This window comes from Xyrauchen texanus, chromosome 11, assembly GCF_025860055.1.
Source record: "Xyrauchen texanus isolate HMW12.3.18 chromosome 11, RBS_HiC_50CHRs, whole genome shotgun sequence".
Classification (NCBI taxonomy): domain Eukaryota; kingdom Metazoa; phylum Chordata; class Actinopteri; order Cypriniformes; family Catostomidae; genus Xyrauchen; species Xyrauchen texanus.
This window is the reverse complement of record NC_068286.1, coordinates 19,110,253-19,130,625: the sequence shown is the minus strand read 5'-3', so window position 1 is coordinate 19,130,625 and position 20,373 is coordinate 19,110,253. Positions and strand designations below refer to the sequence as shown.

The 20,373-nt window shown below is 41.2% G+C and overlaps 1 protein-coding gene across 1 annotated transcript in view; it reads left to right on the top strand.

Moving 5' to 3' along the window:
• Positions 1 to 5,209: 5,209 nt before the first annotated feature.
• LOC127651188 (polypeptide N-acetylgalactosaminyltransferase-like 6) overlaps positions 5,210 to 20,373 on the top strand; it is a 388,215-nt gene continuing 373,051 nt past the window's right edge. Inside the window, exons 1-2 of the mRNA XM_052136900.1 lie at positions 5,210 to 5,324; positions 5,642 to 5,882. Of these exons, the coding sequence (XP_051992860.1) occupies positions 5,748 to 5,882 (135 nt within the window). The 5' untranslated portion in view covers positions 5,210 to 5,324; positions 5,642 to 5,747. The remainder of the gene's footprint in view (positions 5,325 to 5,641; positions 5,883 to 20,373) is intronic.

Genomic DNA, 20,373 nt, shown 5'->3' with positions numbered 1-20,373 from the left:
TTTTATGTCGGGAATAAGTCGGGACACTAGAAAAAGTGCTTAAAAACGGCACTATCCCAAGACAAACGGGACGTCTGGCCACCCTAGACAAAAGATCAAGGAAAATGTGATTCCTCATGTCATGTAATTACACATTTAAAATGTACAATCTCTCTTTTCCAAAAAAATATCAAATGATCTCTAGAACAAGAATGTCCCTCCTCCTAATACCACAAGCCTCTGTTAATAGCAAATACCTGTAGCAATACATGTTCATGGGTGCAATGCAAACTAAAGGGTACTGACTATGAAAATAAAGGAACAAGCCCTTTGTTGTGCTTCGCCCCCAACTTCCTGTTTCAATAGAAAATATGTCAACTCAAAAAGAAAGCTATGATTTCAAAGCAAATTTACAGGATCCAACTCAGTTAGGGACTAACTGTGCTTGTGAAAATTGCTTTCCATGGTGCTGAAGAAAAATAGGCTTTAGCTTTGTTTGAATTGAGTGGTGCAAATCACCTCATAATTTTGGGACAGCAGTACCATATATGTTATATTCTTACACTCTAACATTTTTCTATTCTTTTCCTTACACTTTCAAGTCTAAGATTTAATTGAAAGAATTTGTATGAGTGGACAGAATTGTATTTTATTAAAACACTATTAACATTAATAGGACTTCTAACTAATGGGTCATTGTAATGGTGTGCCTTGGGCACCATCACTTGTGTTTTGTAATTTTGCAGACAAATATTGCAGAGCAAGCCATGCCTAATAGCTCCCTCTGTTGGTGACGTGGGAAATTCAAACCATATAAAGCACAAAGTTATTAACAATAGCAAGAGAAAATATCTTGGTTAGATTGTGTATCAGGTCCAATCTGGTATTGACAAAATTTATGAAGATCTGCAATTCACTTATAAACATCAGGTTATCCCTTGTGTATGCTATCTCCATATGCTGTTCTGCAGTTGCCTTTGGCATAAGCATCCCCGCCCCCATCTGTCTCCCTTAGCAGCATTCAATAATAAATAAACAACTTCAAAGAAATGTGTGCCTCTTAAGAGTATGAGCTCTTTCCTAAAGAGTGAGAGAGAGAGAGAAAGAAATAAATAAAGAAAGAAAGAGAAAGAAAGAATGCATTCTTAGTGCACAGCAGCAGAGGTGAGTTGGTAAAAATTTACAATACGATTATATTAGTCATAACACGGGTCTGTTGAGTGCTTTATTCTGACTTATTGACAGACATTCTAATGTGTACAATTAAAGATATGAACAATGAAATATATACTACTACTTTATACCACGTTCATCTTGGTTAATGTTAGCTTATTTGTGTAGTTTAATTGTTCATTTTTAATATTAGTTCATAATTCACTCAAGTTACTCATGTAACGTTTGGCCTTCTAGTGGTTAAAAAATAAAACTGCATGCGTCTTGCAGAAGAACATTGTTTTGGTTGTGCTTTGGTTCTACTCCTCTGTGTGGATGAATCTGGTTCGAGGCATCGGTGTACACATGGATACAGGTGATCTTATCAGAGCGAACGGATAAATAAATAATGATATCTGAATATCTGAAATATAGGATATTTCAGGATATTTTGTCAGGATATCTGAAAACATGTCATCTGAGCAGATAAGTACCATATATAATGCTGTTGTGTTGACTTATTGGAAACATTGATGTTTTGAAATAAATGATGTAGGCAACGTTCGTTATCATTAGACATATCAATTGCTAATCTGATATGGTCAAACAATGTAAAGTTTTTATAACTGCAGGATACTCTGTCCAAATAGACCACGGTAGTAACTAATTTATAGATGGTCATTGTTACCAACCAGTGGTCAACAACAATTCAAGACTCACATATCCTTGGCAAGCCTAGGACTACATTATTTATTTATATAAATTATTGCCATTATAAAGAAAAATACACACATGTGCTAGCAAGTGAAAAGTTCTGCACCGATTACAGTAGGCCTATAATTATTGTATTTCACTACACACACACACACACACACACACACAGGGTGAGTGATTGCACAATTATTCTAAACCATATTAATAAAATACTTACCTGTTGAGAATGAAAAAAGCCATCTCTGAGTTGCTTTTAAATCCTTTCAGATCTTGGAGTTGTTGCCACCTTTGAAAAGCCAAACCGATGTTGATTCAGGATTTATTATGGACTCTGTCCCTTTCCCTTTTTGTTTGACTCTGCTCTGTTCTGGGTGTCTTCATTTTTACAAATGGAGATTCCCAGGAGGTATGCCATTTTGAATGATCCATGGTCAATTTCTCCTTTCTTGTGACAACAAACTTTCAGCTTCAGCTACTCCCACGCCATACACGCGCTACAGTAGCTGAGTTTATTTGCTCTGTGTAAAGATATGACATCAAGCACGGGCGAATGACTTATGCAATTTCCTGCGAAATCCGTCCAGACAGCTCTAAAATATAAAGTATTATTATAGGTTTATCAAAGTGTATTTGGGTAAAGACATGGTTTGGAATGTCGGTTTTGTTGCACTCTCTCATTAATACGCTCTAATAATAATTAAAAAAAAAGTTACATAGGGTAGATTTAACTATTGAATAACATATTCAACTTTTAATAAAAAAATATTAATTTACGATGAAATTAACAATAACCAAGATTAATAAATGCTGTAAAAGTGTTGTTCATTGTTTATTAAAATGTACTAATAGACTTAAAGTCAAACTATCATAAAAAAAACATATACTTGTATAAAGCCTTAAGTGTCAGTTCATTAGTCATGAATGGATTTTATTCTTAACATGTCAAATTGTGAAAAAAAAACACAATTTAGTCGGGTACCTAGGTTCTCGTCAACCCTGTTACTTTTTATGAATACACCTCTTTAAAGATAATGGACTGTTCCAAAAGTTGCATCAGTTCCAGGAAGTGACATCATCTGCCTTTCATGAAGTTGATGGTAGAAGACAAGTAAGTGTTCTCTTATTTTTATGAATTTTATTTGAGTTTATGTAATGTCTGAAAGACGGGGACACGCTCATTGTGTCAGCCCTGTTACCAGAAAAGCATACGTTAAAAAGTTATTTGTACATATTTAAAAATGTACATATATAACAACATTTAAGCCTCTCATTAAGGCACATAATGTGGTGTCATTACCTATACCTCATGGTTAGTAATGGCCGCCAATAACATTTTTCGTCAACCCTAGTTAGTCGTCAACCCTGTTACCATTCCAGGGTAACAGGGTTGATCTAAAGTATGATTTTGTGTGTCTTACCCATGTTTTATACCCAAGAAGGGTTAAATCAAGGGCAACTGGACTTGGTACTTCCATATTTGAAGATGTTTTGCCTCTCATCCAAGAGGTTTCTTCAGTTCTAAATGACTGATGGGGAGTGCCAAGTGTACCTATTAAGCCCACCAAAATCTAAGTCTAGGTTTTTTTTCATAGATATCGACATAGTTTATAAGAAAATTCATTTGTTAAAATGCAAGATTTATCTCTCATTTGAAAATGTATTAATTAGTTAATGTACAATTTAGAATATAAAATTAAGATAATTTAGGAATAAAGTCAGAAGTCTGGCATGGGCTTAATTGGTACTTTGGCACCATTTAAGGCTGCATGTGTTCCAAATAAGCCCACATCCTCATTGATTCACAAAATGTAAAAATTAATTGATTTAGTACTTTTTATTGTGCCCACATTGAGAAATGTTAAGTTTTTTTTCATTCAAGCTTAGCTTGTATTGGCTATAGTTTGCATGAGTTTTGTGGCACTGTACCATTTAAGCCCATCTTTAAAGAAAAGTCCATCTTTCTGTAAGGCTAATGGTTTGACCTAGAGATTAGCTTTGAAGCAAGCTAATAAAACTCATCTTTCCATTTAAAGGAAAATGATAAAGTATTATTTGTTCATACACAAAAAACAATACATTTAACTCTTATTTGACATAATATCAATGTAGTTACCAAAGAAATGGCTGAAAATTGCAGAAATGTGTTGATTTCTGAAGGGTCCTGAAACACCAAAGTTTTGAGGTGACTTTGTGTGAGGTCCCCTGATACAGCATGCACATGGGTGGGGCTAACTCAACATTGCCAAACATGTTCAATTGATCATTTAATTGCAATGTAAGTGTTTTAATAAAACAATTGGTTTACATTTACATCCGCAGAATCATCATCGTTTTTCATAATTTTTATGCTAAAATATCTCAAAAGAGCTGTCTCCAAAATATGCTGATTAGTCATGTTGAATTAAAGGTTTATGAATGTCCAATTAAGACTCCATTACACCCATAACTTTTACTCAAACAAGCAGTATAACCAATACGGTAACTGTTGTCAACCCTGTTACTGATGTGTCAACCCTGTTACTTGTATAATATTCTAATATCATTTAAAAAATGAACATAAAAAAGTAATCAACTAATTGTATATGTTTAGTAAGAGAGGCTAATAATCCACTCAAAGTTGAATTTAGGTGTTTTATTTTTGTTTCCATACATTTTTCTTAAAACAGAAGATGCTGGGAGAGTGTCATTTGCAATTGAACGTATTCATCCACTAAAAAAAATCAAACTTTCAATATTCTCAATTCACAAACACTCTTAATGTAACAAGGAGGGGGTTATTTTTCACAGTATATCATATTTGAACTATACATGTATTTAAAACCTTTTCAAAAAGTAAATAATATGTTGGTAACAGGGTTGACCAAACACACACATTTACGTTGGTTATATGAAAAAAGTTAAAAAAAAATAAGATAGCCTGGGATGGCACGGCACATTTTCCCGAGAGGTAAGGATCTACTTCATCCAAAAAGGGGCTTAAAGATTTTCAAAACAGTACTTTGAAAATCAAACATTAAAAGTGGGAAATGGCACGTTTTCGTATAATGACCCAGCTACATGTTTGATTTTGCCACCTCTCACTCTCCGAGCTTGTTTTTTGTAAGCTGATGAATGAGTCAGGGCGGTAGGCTACACTGTGTTTTCCCACATATTGGAAAGCATTGCTCAGCTGCAAGGATGTTTTCATACTGATGCGCAGCACACGTGGTTTAACCGCAATATCTAAAAACTCGAGGGCGATGAGACGTCTCCCAAGGAGAATAAAGAAAGAATCCTTAAACCTTGAGTAGGTAGAACGGGCAAGAGTGTCTTAATGAAGAGCACGAGTCGATTTCAAATTGCATCACGAGCGCATTGACACGTATGAAAACGCCGCTCGTCGTTGTTTTGCAATGATCTTTTATCAGTTGTACATCCTCAACAAAGAAGATGGGATTACCGTGTAACGTTCATGCCTCAACATGGAATAACCCTCTACTGTATGTCGTTTTCATACTATTGCTCGCTTTCTCTTAAATTCCGGCTGCGTGATAGACACTCGCGTGTCTGTTGAATTAAAATGGTCTCATCCTCGTGTGTATTGTCTTAGCTATCCTGAATACTGTCAACTATTGATGTGCTATGCTGTAGAGTGCTCAATTAATGTTTGGTTAAATGTGTATGCCAGTGAAGAGAATGGACAGCACTGCTCGCGAGCCCGAAACTACACGTAATAAAACAGTGTCGTTGCCTCTGTGCTTCATTTTGTTAATATGGTTTTATGCTGCTTGACGTGACTTCTGTTTCTTCCTTGCAGGTGAAAGTTTGTCGTCTTTTGCGAGGGAGTGTACGGAGCTTGAGTTTAACACACGGCAGACTCGCGTCTATCTTGAGTTGGATTGTGACTCATTTGCGTCTTCAAAATGAAGAGGAGGCAAAAGCGCGTTCTGCAGATGGCATTTTTGTTCATGGTGGCTTTAATTTTTCTGCCAAATGTCGGCCTTTGGTCAATGTATAGAGAGAAGAGCCTCATGAAGTCGCGTGAGCCTGGAGAACAGGTGAGTAAACACCTTTGACATCTCTGTGACTCTATTTATGTAACATAATTTACGAGTTGCTGACAATCAGATCTGGTTAAATCATCTGTGAATGACAAGCTTGGTAAGCATTGATAAGCCTCAATGCAGGTACTGCACTAGTGCGCTTTTGAAAGATATGCACTTCACATATTGCCTAGTCTCAGAAGTTTGTTCACGTGAGTTTTTAAAACAAACTTCTTTTGAACCGCTACAACTCCAGACTTTTCTCTTTGAGTACTGTATTTGCTGTTTGTGTATGAGGTAGTTGACTTTGATCTTTGAATGCATTTTAGGAACTGTTGTAATGTATAATTTACATACCATCACTAATGTCTTATAATTGCTTTGCATATCTTACCTGAGTTCTATTTCACATTAGTTTTTTAACATTATTCAAACTAAGGATAGTAAAACAGTCAACCACTTTTCTCCAATAGTGTGTTTTACCATTTATATTAGCAATAATTATATTTCGAATCAAAGGACAGATTTTTCCCTCATTAAAGAAATATTCCGGGTTCAAAACAAGTTAAGCTCAATCAACAGTATCAACAATTGTGGCATAATATAGATTACCACAAAAAATGAATTTTGACTTGCCCCTACTTTTCTTTAAAAAAGCAAAAATCTGGTTACAGGGAGGCACTTACAATGGAAGTAAATGGGAGCCAAATATTGAACTTTAAAATACTCACTTTTTCAAAAGTATAGCCACATGACAAACAATATTCGTGTAAACATGATTTTAGTGTGGTAAAATCACTTACTAACCTTTTCTGCATAAAGTTATTGCCAATTTTATAACTTTGTTGCCATGACGATGTGATGTCACCAAACCCTAAAATGACTGTAACAATGACATTTTAAACAACTTTACAGCTCAAATAATCCACAAGTTAACGGAATAGTTAATGCAAGTGCTTTTATAAAATTCTAAAGATGCGTACACACTGCCAGCGACATCGCGCGCGACAGCGACTCAATATCATTCATTTTCAATGCGAGCACAGCGACTTCCGGCGACACGAGCTGTCGTGACCGTTGGCGCTAGATGTGGGCGTGTCCAGCGACGCGACAAAGTTGAGAAAAGTTCAACTTTGGAGTGACTAACGGAAGCGACAGCCAATAGGAGAGACGACGGGAGAGCTCACGTGATCCTTCTCTCTCTCAGCTCCTGCAGTAACGGAAAGATGGATGAAAGGCTAATTCTTGCTGTTAGAAATTTTCCAGTGCTCTATGATATGTCTCTTCCCACGTACAAGGACATTTTTAAGAAAAATACTGCGTGGAAAGGTGTATCTGAGATCGCGGGGATTTTATGGACCCAGACAGAACGGCATTTGCATTTTCAGCCGCAGATAAACAGCCGCTCTGGCAAACAGCACGCCTGGTTTCTCATTCATCTTTGATATAAAGCATTTTATGTACTGATTCCATTTATATTTAGTCTTTTCCCTCCAAAATGTTTGTGTTTAGTGGCAAGAAAAGAGATTCGCTGTCAACAGCAATGGAATGACATCCGTGAATGTCATTTATAAACGTTACTAGGCAACCAGTAGTGGGAACACCCACTAGCGACTTCACCGCCAGCCACTGGCGACCTGCAGCGATAAAGTCGCTGGCAGTGTGTACGCACCTTCAGATTCACATTTCTGCCATTAAACCCTCTTGATTTTTGCTTTATTTTTTATTTTATTTTTTAAAGAAAATGAGGAACAAGTCAAAAATCATTTTTGAGGTAATCAACATTATGCCACAAATGCTGTCGATTGAGCTTAACTTATATTGGACCCGTAAAATTCCTTTAACAAACTGAGATATTTAAGATATTTGACATCAGCAGCAGTACTCCATTTAAACTTTTAAGATACAACAAAACATCTTTATGTGCCTTGCTTAGTTGTTAATGAATAGTTAACCATACATTATTGTGCGTTTGCCTCCCACAAGATTATGCATTTAGGAGCACTTAGGAAGGCAACAGTTTTGCCTTCAGGGAAACATAAATCACCAATCAAAAATTATAGGAGATTTACTTGCACAGCATGCAAAAATGAAAAGGATTACGCTATCATGATCTGATGATAATATTGAATATTTATTGGTGATCTCTCTAATGCTCTCAAAGAGTAGGAGCCAGTAATATAATACTAATTGATCTTTAAGAGATTCACGATAATAACATCATTTTCATAGGTTTGAATTCCTTAATCATGCTCAACTCCAGCTCTCAGAGAACAACATGTATAAGCTCATTTGCACCACAGCTGGCTGCTGCTTGTGATGAGAGTGCAATCAGTGATTCTCTCAGCCAGCTGTCAGTGTGGTATATTTAGTCCCCTGAAAGCATCTTGCACTAGGGCTGGGTTGGATGCATCTCACTTACCATTGCTCTTGTTGAAATACTGGTTGTAGTTCCCTACATAGATCATCATTAGTAGATCACACTTCTTCCTTCTTCTTTCCGCACTGTCAACCAGGCAGGTGAAATCAGGACTAGTGTTAGAGTCTACTGAATCCCCTCTGCTTTCCCACTCTCTAAGCTGTACATGTGCATCGCTCACCAGCTGCTGAGGAGTGTTGTTGGCTCATTTGTTCTTGGGTACCTGCTTGCTTTTGGTTTCTGCAACTGTGATGTAGTTCTTCTGCTCAAGGCAAAAAAATGCTGAATATGTTTATTGCATCTTGTAATTGCTCCATTCTCAATTGTTTTTTCCGTGGTTGTGTGGCTTTAGCCTTAGGCGAGCGCAACTGCAAAAAAGTCTCTTCATTAAAGCCAAATCAGTGAGCAGGCACTGCAGTGTTGACAGGGACAAAACTATCCTAAGACCTCATGCAGGGTGTTGTACTTTCTGTCTCTACTGACCTTTCCTTATAATTTCCTCAAAAGGCATTCTGGATGCAAAACAACTTCACCTGCCTCAGTCTAAATTTCACACATGCTTTAATTTTATAAAATTTTGTTTGATATAGTTAAAAATGGTAATATTCTTGATACTTTTTAGTCTTTTGATGCTATTCAATATTTACAGTATCTTGATATGTACTGTATGTATTGGTTCTATGATGTAACACAATTTTTTTTGCCCTTATATATTCAATTTAGGGATGTCCCGATCAGCTTTTTTGGCCCCGATCCCAGTCCGATATTTAAATATTAAATATCTGCCGATACCGAGTCCCAATCCAATACCTAGATAAATGAGCTGCAGACTGTTTTTTTGTTTTTGTTTACAAAAATAACTAATGCCCGTTTCACACATACTCCGTGTGCAGTGCGCATGCGGTGCGTATTGCGGTGCGTATATGGTACAGGAGCAGCACACTCTATAGTGCTTTCACATATGCTGCGTTTGCAGTGCGCTACTGATCCGCAGTTTCTGTGTGCCACAAAATCAAAAAGTAATTTTGATTTTAAATCCAAACGTTAAATTTGACATTGTTTAAAGACATTGAAACAGTATGAAAATTATTTTTAATCATTGTGATTCTTTGTTTTACATGTAGTTCGAGTTGTTGACAGAAGAAAAGCTATTGCGCTATATCTGTTGATAATAAGGAGAAGAATGAGACGCATTTGGGTTCACTCTGTCTTTTTTTAGGGTAAAAAAATAATATATGATGGCATTTTGCAACTTTTAGGACTATAATCATACTTTTTTGTTTTTCTTGACCCTGTAATTTAGAAACTGTAGAACACATTAACTGTAATTATGCGTATATGATGAAATTATTACAGTTTCTTGTCAATCTATGTCTATTTTAATGTGAACAATGCGCTGCCACTTTAATTCAGTACGGTGCAGCACAGCAAAAATAGACTCGGTGCAGAAACGATCGCTGCACTGCTGTATATGCACCGCAACTGGAACGGATCGACGGACTGCATCCACGTGCAGTTTGAAAGTTCTAACCTGTTAACATGGATACGGAAAAAAATACGCACCGCATACGCACTGCAAACGGAGTATGTGTGAAACGGCCGTAAGTTAACAAAGTAACTAAAAGATGTCTTCAGCTTAATGCATTTAACTTGATGCAGCTAGCATTTTTATAAAACTCACATATAAAATCAATTTCTACTTAGAATGGTGTAATAGCTTATTTTAACTTTTAATATTCAGGTACAAAAATAAATTGCAAATCCACTGAGTTCTGTATGGATGAATAGAAATCTTACACACTTAAAAATGGTGTAAACAGCTTGACTTGAATAGTCACAACAAAAAATGTATTCTATAAAAACGAATTACAAATTTCGCAATTCCATGTAAAAGTGGCGTAAACAGTTACACGTGAACAGGCCCAAGTTCAACAATTATGAAACATCAAAATGCCATTGTGTCATACTGACAACCAGTAAAAAAACATGAAAGCATCACACACTGCAGAGATGCATTCAAAAATAAGAAAAAAATATTCATAACAAGCTCTAAAACTGCTCAAGTGAGAAATCATTAATATCTATTGTCTGTTTACTGTCTTTGAGATTTGCTGTTACACAAATCACTAATTATTAAGCAAATACTTGAAGACGCGGTGTCGTTATGGAAGGTTTAAATCTAATTTCAATTGGGATGAGTGACTGATGATAAGATATTGAGAACACCTGAAGAGTGCACATCTTTGATTGACAGCTCTCAAGTTAAAGAGAGTAAAGCAAAAAGCGCTCATGATTGCTCAAACAGTCTCTATCACACAACACAACATCTGATTGTCACAACTCACGTCATGTATCATGTATTTGCATGTTTATTTGTTGTTTAATTTGTTTTTAAACCTGTTAGCAGCCTCTATATCCTCTTCCTGTTCACTGTGCAATGAGTCCGAATAACTACCATAAGGACTATAGAAAATGGAAAATTAATAGTCATACACATGTAATCCTTACACATTTTTAAAAACAAACCGGCATATTCATCTCAATTACATCATATTTGAAAGTTTAAATTCATGAATGCTTAGAATTGTCAACAACTTACCCTCCATAGGCCATTCTGTCATTCTTCAATAGCTGATAAAGCACTCATTCATTAGAGAAGTGTATGTGTGATTGCCTGCATGCTGCAAAAAAGATCGGCCCTAAATCTAGGCATGATTGGCCGATCACAGATTTCAGATTTTTTGATCGCCGGCCGATCGATCCGGACATCTCTAATTAAATTATATGAAAATATATTACAAATGCAGTTCACACATTACAATTACTTGAATACACACCTCTTCAATAAGTAATAAGTAATTCTTATATTTTTTCTAAAAGTAAAAAAAAATATTATGCAGTGTAACTTTCTGGAGACAGTAAACAAGATCTCATTAAAGTGTCATTAAAAACTAAAATTCTTAATAAATAAATAAATAATAAATAAATAAATAAATAAATAAATAATAAATTGTTTTGACCGGCAGGTCAAAAAAAATTTTGGTATTGTAACCCGGACACACACACACAAGATGAGACAGTCACAATGTAAGTCAAAAAACTGCTTTTATTGAAACAATAAAAGCAGGCAAAAGTACAAACGGGCAAATCCAGTGTAGAGTTGTCGAGGGAAGCGTAGGGTCAAAAGCCGGGGAATCAAAGAGAGTAAAGGGGGCAAATCCGGGAGCGTAGTCGAGGGGAGCAAGGGTCAAAGCCGGGGTAAACAGGATCGAGAGGCGGGTAGACTAACAAAGGGAGTAGACAGGGGTACCAGGGGAACGAGGAGCTGGCAAGCTAAGGGGGTAATCAAGAGGAGTTCAAGAGGTGAGCAAAACTAGACGAGACTAGCGGGGGCAAAGACACGGGAAACTAAATACAATAACCAACAACTGTGAGACGAAAGGGTAGTGATATATATAGGGGCGAGTGCAGGTGTAAACCATGACAGGTGATGAGACGAGTGCAGGTGAAACTAATGTGCAGGAGTGCAGATGACGCGAGTGCAGGTGGTCATAATGTTCTGGGGGATTGGAAACGCGTGAGAAACTCGAGGAAGGGAGATTGCCTACGAGCATGTGAGCGAGTAGGAGCAAAGTGGGCATGAGGGCTCGAGCGAGCAAAAAGAGCGCGGCGAGCTCGAGGGCGGAACGAGCGTGGGAGCTCGAGGGGCGGAACGAGCGTGGAAGCTCGAGGGGCGGAGCGAGGGAGCCGGGTTCGTGACAGTACTCCCCTCTAAAACGGACGGCTCCTGACGGCCACGCCGGGTTGCGAGGAAGTGGTGCTGGAGGAACCCAACAAACAAAAAACCCTGAACAGACAACCCACAAAACACACAAACAAAATTGAGGGCAGTCCAAGGGGCACAGAGGGAAATGAGACAGTCCATGGGGTCAATGGGCAGTATCAAGGCAAGGTCTGGGGGAACATAGCGGACAGGCGGGTGGTCGGGAGATCTAGGGGCAGCCGTGAGGGCAGAGACAGGGTCAGGGGGTCTGGAAGGCGACTGGAGGACAGGGACTGGGTCCGGGGGTGTGGAAGGTGACCACCGGACAGGAATAGGGTCCGGAGGCCAGGGAAGAGGCCACAGGACAGGGAGAGGGTCAGGAAGTCCGGGCTGAGCCGTGAAAGGCGGTGCCGTCAGAGGCGGCACTGTAGGCGGCTCTGGAGGTGGGGTTCTGGAAGGCTCTGGAGGTGGAGCCGAAGGAGGCTTTAGGGGGGAAGGCCTGGAAGTCTCAGGAGGTGGAGCCAATGGAGGTGGCGCCGTGGGAGGTCCCCGAGGCGACGACCTGGCAGGCTCTGTAATCTCGGGGGGTAGAGCCGTAGGAGGCCCGAGAGGCGGAGCCATAGAAAGCTCTGGAGTCTTTGGGAGCAGAGCCGTGAGGGGCTCGGGAGGTGGAGCCGTGGGAGGCTCGAGAGGCGGAGCCCTAGGAAGCTCTGGAGTCTCTGGGAGTAGAGCCGTGAGAGGCTCGGGGGAAAAAGGTCGTGGAAGACTCGAGAGGCTCTAGAGGTGGGGCCCTGGAAGGCTCGAGAGACGAAGCCCTGAGAGGCTTGGAAGGGGGTGGAGCCCTGAAAGACTCGAGAGGAGAAGCCCTGAGAGGCTTGAGGGGAGGAGGAGCCCTGAGAGACTCGAGAGGGGAAGCCCTGAGAGGCTTGAGGGGGGGAGGAGCCCTGAGAGACTCGAGAGGAGAAGCCCTGAGAGGCTTGGGAGGGGGAGCCCTGAAAGACTCGAGAGGAGAAGCCCTGAGAGGCTCGAGAGGAGGAGCCCTGGGAGGCTTGGGAGGAGGAGCCTTGGAAGGCTCGAGAAACTTGAAAGGCAGAACCCTGGGGGGCTTGGGAGGTAGAGCTCTGGGAGGCTCGAGAGGAGGAGCCATAGGAGGCTCTAGAGGAAGAGCCCTGGGAGGCTTGAGAGGAGCCCTGGGAGGCTTGGGAGGAGGAGCCTTGGGAGACTCGAGAGGCGGAGGCCGCGAGGGCTCTGAGGGGCGAGCAGAGGCTGGCAGAGCCGTGGAAGACTGGGGGCGGAGCAGAACCCGGCAGAGCCGTGGAAGACTGAGGGCGGAGCAGAACCCGGCAGAGCCGTGGAAGACTCTGGGGGCAGAGCAGAACCCGGCAGAGCCGTGGAAGACTCTGAGGGCGGAGCAGAACCCGGCAGAGCTGTGGCGGGCATGGGCGCTGGCTCGTTGGCCGTGGCGGGCATGGGCGCTGGCTCGTTGGCCGTGGCGGGCATGGGCGCTGACTCTCTGGCCGTGGCAGGCATGGGCGTTGACTCGCTGGCCGTGCCAGGCTTCGAGACTGGGGCCGTGACAGGCCTCGGGACTGGGGCCGTGACAGGCCTCGGGACTGGGGCCGTGTCAGGCTTCGGGACTGGGGCCGCGTCAGGCTTCGGGGCTAGGGCCGTGTAAGGCATCGGGGCTGGGGCCGTGTCAGGCTTCGGGACTGGGGCCGTGACAGGCTTCGGGACTGGGGCCGTGACAGGCTTCGGGACTGGGGCCGTGACAGGCCTCGGGACTGGGGCCGTGTCAGGCTTCGGGGCTAGGGCCTTGTAAGGCTTCGGGGCTAGGGCCGTGTAAGGCTTCGGGGCTAGGGCCGTGTCAGGCTTCGGGGCTAGGGCCGGGTCAGGCTTCGGGACTAGGGCCGCGACAGGCTTCGGGACTAGGGCCGCGACAGGCTTCGGGACTAGGGCCGTGTAAGGCTTCAAGAAGGGGGCCGTGGTAGGCTTCAAGACGGGGGCCGTGGTATGGAACGCTGGTTCAGTTTCTGCCTCCCCCACAGTAAACGAGGAACCAGCGTACAGTAGGGCGAGGTCAATAAACTGAGCCAGGTTGAGAGAGCAGTGACCACCAGGCATGAATGATGAGGCTGGCTCATTCAGTCCAAATTGAAAAATGTCTTTCAGAGCCACCTCATCAAAATTCACCTGGTACGCCAGGGCACAAAAATCCATAATATAAGCCTCCAAGGGTTGGCTCTCTGGCGAAACCCAAGAGTCGGGCCGCTGGCTCCATAATGTCAAGGACGGGGTTATGAGTTACATAACCACTGCCTTGCACGGAAAACCCTTGGTTCGCGTCCGATGAGCCATAAAACCTCTCCGGGGATGGAGAGCATACGGCGCTCGCGGTTGCGTGGAAAGCATCAACGGGCTCAGGGGCAAACACAGGTGAAGCAGGGTGACAAAAATCAAAAATCGCACGTACCTGCTGGCCCTGGGCTGTGAGCGTGCGATCATGACTCCCACCGGTAGATCCTGGGGCAGAGTGCGCTGAAAACCTCCGCTCTAGTGAGCTGCGCGAATTCTCCGCGTGATGCATTGTGACTGGCTTCGGTGGGGTTGGTTATTCTGTAACCCGGACACACACACACAAGATGAGACAGTCACAATGTAAGTCAAAAAACTGCTTTTATTGAAACAATAAAAGCAGGCAAAAGTACAAACGGGCAAATCCAGTGAAGAGTTGTCGAGGGAAGCTTAGGGTCAAAAGCCGGGGAATCAAAGAGAGTAAAGGGGGCAAATCCGGGAGAGTAGTCGAGGGAGCGAGGGTCAAAGCCGGGTAAACAGGATCGAGAGGCGGTAGACTAACAAAGGGAGTAGACAGGGGTACTAGGGGAACGAGGAGCTGGCAAGCTAAGGGGGTAATCAAGAGGAGTTCAAGAGGTGAGCAAAACTAGACGAGACTAGCGGGGCAAAGACACGGAAACTAAATACAATAACCAACAACCGTGAGATCTAAAGGGTAGTGATATATATAGGGGCGAGTGCCGGTGTAAACCATGACAGGTGATGAGACGAGTGCAGGTGAAACTAATGTGCAGGAGTGCAGATGACGCGAGTGCAGGTGGTCATAATGTTCTGGGGGATTGGAAACACGTGAGAAACTCGAGGAAGGGAGATTGCCTACGAGCATGTAAGCGAGTAGGAGCAAAGTAGGCGTGAGGGCTCGAGCGAGCAAAAAGAGCGTGCGAGCTCGAGGGGGCGGAACGAGCGTGGGAGCTCGAGGGGGCGGAACGAGCGTGGAAGCTCGAGAGGGCGGAGCGAGGGAGCAGGGTTCGTGACAGGTATGAGTTGTGCAAAATAATCTTTTATTAATATTCATTTAAAAATATAAGCAGTGAAAATATTTTATATTGACATATTATTAATATTCGAAAAATGTATTTATTAATAAATTTTCTACCCCTTTTCTCCCCAATTGTGGAATGCCCAGTTCCCACTACTTACTTACTAGGTCCTCGTGGTGGCGTGGTTACTCACCGGGTGGCGGAGGACAAGTCTCAGTTGCCTCCGCTTTGAGAACATCAATCCTCACATCTTATCATGTGGCTTGCTGTGCATGAAACCGTGGAGACTCACAGCATATGGAGGCTCATGTTACTCTTCGCGATCCACGCATAACTTACCACGCGCCCCATTGAGAGCGAGATCCACTTAATCGCAACCATGAGGAGGTTACCCCATGTGATCCTCCCTAGCAACTGGGCCATTTTGGTTGCTTAGGAGACCTGGCTGAAGTCACTCAGTACACCCTGGATTCGAACTCGCGACTCCAGGGGTGGTAGTAATATTTGAAAAAAATTGTGTAACATTTTGTGCAAGTCATTTGGTGTAACCCTGAGGAAGTTTCTTGATATACTTTACTCAAAAATTAATATTTGTAACATGTATGGAAGGTTCAAGGAAAGTATTTTAATACCCCTTTCTTGATGGTTACACCACATAAAATGTTTTAATACAAAATATATGCAGAAAATGTACTTTTAAGTTTAGGTTTAATAGTGGGTGCTTTTTAATCTTACTCAATTACATTTCTAATGATTTGTTTTTTACTTTGTTACAATGGGTTTTAATTAGATAAGTTTTAATAAATGTGTAATTTATTGAGATATTTTTGAATGGGACATTTCCGACATTGGAACTTCACAGTTGCGCTTTTGTCACTCGAATCGAGTTCATCACTGCAGCAGCAGCAAGCGCTCAAAACAAACACTTTCTTTTGTCACGCAATGCCTTCATTTTACACCAAGACAAGCGGATATTTCAAGATTAGAATTGCAGCTCCAATTTATGGAATTGCGTTGAGTTTTGACGATTGTGATAACGTGAGCTTGTTTGTTGTGGTGTCATTTTCAGAGTAATTCTGTAACTATGGGCTCTTATGACATCAGTTTCTTTTTATAGGCTATTAATGCTGAAATATATCAGTGCCTACTGGATAAATCCATGTAAACATCTGCGTGTAAGTGTAAATGTCTTTTGCTATGCCGATCGTGTGCATGTGTGTTTTCTGGAGCGCATCTCTGCGCTAGCACACTGCACAGCAACTCTGCGTTTGACAGATGCGGCACGTTTTTCTCATGGACAACAGAGAACAAGTTCTGAACTAAAATAAGCCTAACATGCTTCCAAATACATAGATAAGATGCAGTTTACACTTAATGTACTGAACTAATTATCTAAATTCTTTCTACACTGAAAATACTGTAACTGAACTAAGAATCCATTCAGGACTTTAAAACGCTGTGAAATAGTCAAGGTAGCCATTAATAAAAGCATGATCTTGCTGCTTTTTTCAGCATTATATATGATTGAGCCTGTGGGATATTGTTCACATTTGTCACCATAATAATTTCTAGAAATTGGTTTCCAAACTTCTTTTCTAGTTGACAAATTTGTCCAAATCTGACAAGCATCCTTAAAGTGATATTTCAGCCATAAATTGATGTTCTGTCGTCATCATTTCCTCATCCTCATGTTGTTACAAACCTGTGTGACTTTCTGTATTTTGTGGAACCTAAAAGATGTTAGACAGAATGTTAGGGATTCACAGTTTTAGTCACCACATGCAGTCAAAGTAAATGGTGACTATAAGGCTAATATTCTGTCTGAAATTTGTGTTGAATTGAAGAAAGAAAGTCATACAGGATTGGAACAACATGTTGGCGAATAATAATAATTATTCTCTAAGGCATGTTAAATGTGTATTATGTTATGGAATATTGGAGATTTAATGTCCATTATGTACATATGAAAGTAACTATTGTAGACAGCGAACTCTCAATGTGAGTATTTTTATTACTTTTCAGCGTCGTTCATAAAACAAACAAATGGCACTCAGTAGCCAAGTAGTCACACAAACAAACGAGTAAAGGCTTCTATTGATCACACACAGGTACAGTTTTTCTCTCTGGTACACTGACGACTCGTACTCCCTCCGCCATCACTATAACAAGAAACAGGTGTTAGAGATAATTACAACCCGGGTGACAAGCCTTACTGCTAGCTCTAACCCATAGACAGTCACATAACCACGCCCCCATCACCACACTATTTACCTGCTTCTTGAGTAGTCTTTTAAATGTATACTTTTTTACTCTTACTCAAGTAATAAGTAACACAATTACATTTACAACTACTTGAGTAGAATTTTGAAAGTAATTGTACTTTTATTTGAGTACAGTTTTTGACTATTCTACCCACCTCTGGTCATTACACAAACAAATCGTTTGAGCTTTGACTTTGAATTATTTTGGCTTAATTGCTCTCTAATCCAATAACACTGTCTTTAGAAACATTAATGGACAAATAAAAAGTACAATTAAAACAAATGCAGTATCAGAGCTTGGTAGCCTTGTGGGCATTGATCATACATATGGGGCCATAGCATCATGCGTGACATGAGCTTGAGTCCCTGCTTGAGGTCCATTTCCAAGGTCTCTCTACTTGTGTATATAATAAGGGGGAAAATGTGGCTACAATTTGCAGTATTCATGTTATTGCTTAATTTTTTATAGCTAAAATTGCAAATAAATCATGAACATTCGAAATATATCAGCCAAGCCTAATTGCTAGCCACATAAAATTGGCTCTATACACTCAGTGCATCATTCAGTAGTGCCCCGTATAGCACTCAATATTTAGACTCTCTTGTCTGAATATTTAATGTCATATAATGAAGTAAATCAGAGTCGGCATCCTATTGATTCTCCAGCATTTTTAAAGAGAATATGATTAGTGGATTGTAAAAGCTTTCCGTGGGGCAAAAGGATGGATCTCTATAAGCAGTCTCTAGGATCAGACTCAATCCCCTCATGTCAGTCATACACTTTCCTGACTCGAAAGGAGCTTGAGTTAACCAGCTGAATTGAAAGAACTCTGTGCCTTTTATTGTGCACCTGTCAGAGAGGGAGAGATAATTGACAACAGAGAAATTGTGCCATTAAGCCCCCAAGAATACTGGTGAATAAGCCCGCCTTGTGTAGCCTCCTTTTACTATCCGATAGAAATTACCCATGATTGAATCAGCTCCCTCGAATCCTGAAAATCCTCCATCAGTGATTTTAAGTAAGGCTTAACAAAAATAGCAAGCCTAAACTGATGGTTGTATGGGATGAATATAGTATTAAAATTAATCACAAATGCAAACACCTATTCATCAATTCGATAAATGTTATACATGCATGTAATTTTCCACACACAAATGCCTTTCAAATGGTGTCTGTGAAATTCAGAATTAAATGAATATGCCATGATTTGTACAAATAGAGACATATTTGGGAACACAAATGTTCCCTTTTGTATCAATATTTGTGAAGCATTGAACATGCATTTGTGGATCAATGACATGCATGCATCCATTGACATAATTTTGTGTCTATTTTGTTTTATTTATTTGAATTTTGAGACTTTTTTTTAACAGTTTTTACCATGGCCGACCCACACACATACAACTACCAATGAATAAGTTCTAAATTTGTCCAGAAGTGTGATCACATCTACCCACTAATTTGGGAAAACTTCACAAATGTGTGTTATTAGCCTTAAACAAATGTCTTTTTACTTGTGTGAATATAAATGTTCCCTTTTGTGCAAATAATTCCGTTTTTGGATGCAACCAAATGAAGGTGTTCCAAATGAAACACAAAATGGTCTTGTGAAGTATTGAATGTGCATTTGTGGATCAAGTGACACACATGCATTCATTTACATATTTGTGTGTTTTATGTTTTGTTCATTTGAATTTTAAGACTTCCTTTCCACTGGGTTTGCCTTGCACAATCCACACGTAACCTTGTTTAATAAAAGCAGCTGCCATTAGATGGTGGGTGTGGTTTATTTACAAGGTCACTCCGCATGTGCAGTTTACAAGCACCACTTCAAACAAACAGCGTCTGAGATCAGCAGAAAGAAACAAATGTTTTTCTCATATATAACCAAGGATAATATACTTTCAGATTGTAAAATGCGTATAAAGCCTATTTTACAGTGCAAGTCCTGGTGACAATATGTTTGTGTTCCATGTCAGAAGCTTTCTAGTTAATAGGATTCCAACACCTGGCCAACCGGATCTTTGATCCAGGTCAGCGTTAGAGTGGCGGTAACCCTCGGACACCATGCTGGACACTGGTGGTCAGGGAAGCCATCCGACTGAAGAAAGACGCCTTCCGGGATATGTTGTCCCGGAGGTCTCTGGAGGCAGTTGCAAGGTACCGACAGGCCTGAAGGGCTGCGACCTCTGCAGTGAGGGAGGCAAAGCAGTGGGTGTGGCAAAAGTTCGGAGAAGCCATGGAGAAGGACTTTTGGTCCGCACCAAAGTGCTTCAGGAAAACCATCCAAGCTGATACAGTAAAGATGGGACGCTGTTGATCTGAACCGAGGAGGTTATTGGGTGGTGGAAGGAACACTTTGAAGAACTCCTAAATCCCAACACGCCCTCTATGCTAGAGGCAGAGACGGAGGCTAATGGGGGATCAGATTCAATTTCCCTGGGGGATGTCACTGAGGTAGTCAAACAAATCTGCAGTGGCAAAGCCCCGGAGATTGATGAGATTCGACCAGAAATGCTGAAAGCTCTGGATGTGGAGGGGGTGTCATGGATGACACTCCTCTTCAACATTGCGTGGAAGTCTGGGACAGTGCCCAAGGAGTGGTAGAACAGGGTGGTGGTTCCCCTCTTCAAAAAGGGGGACCGGATATTGTGTGTCAACTACAGGGGTGTCACACTTCTCAGCCTCCCTGGTAAAGCTTACTCCAAAGTGCTGGAAGGGTGGTGGGCT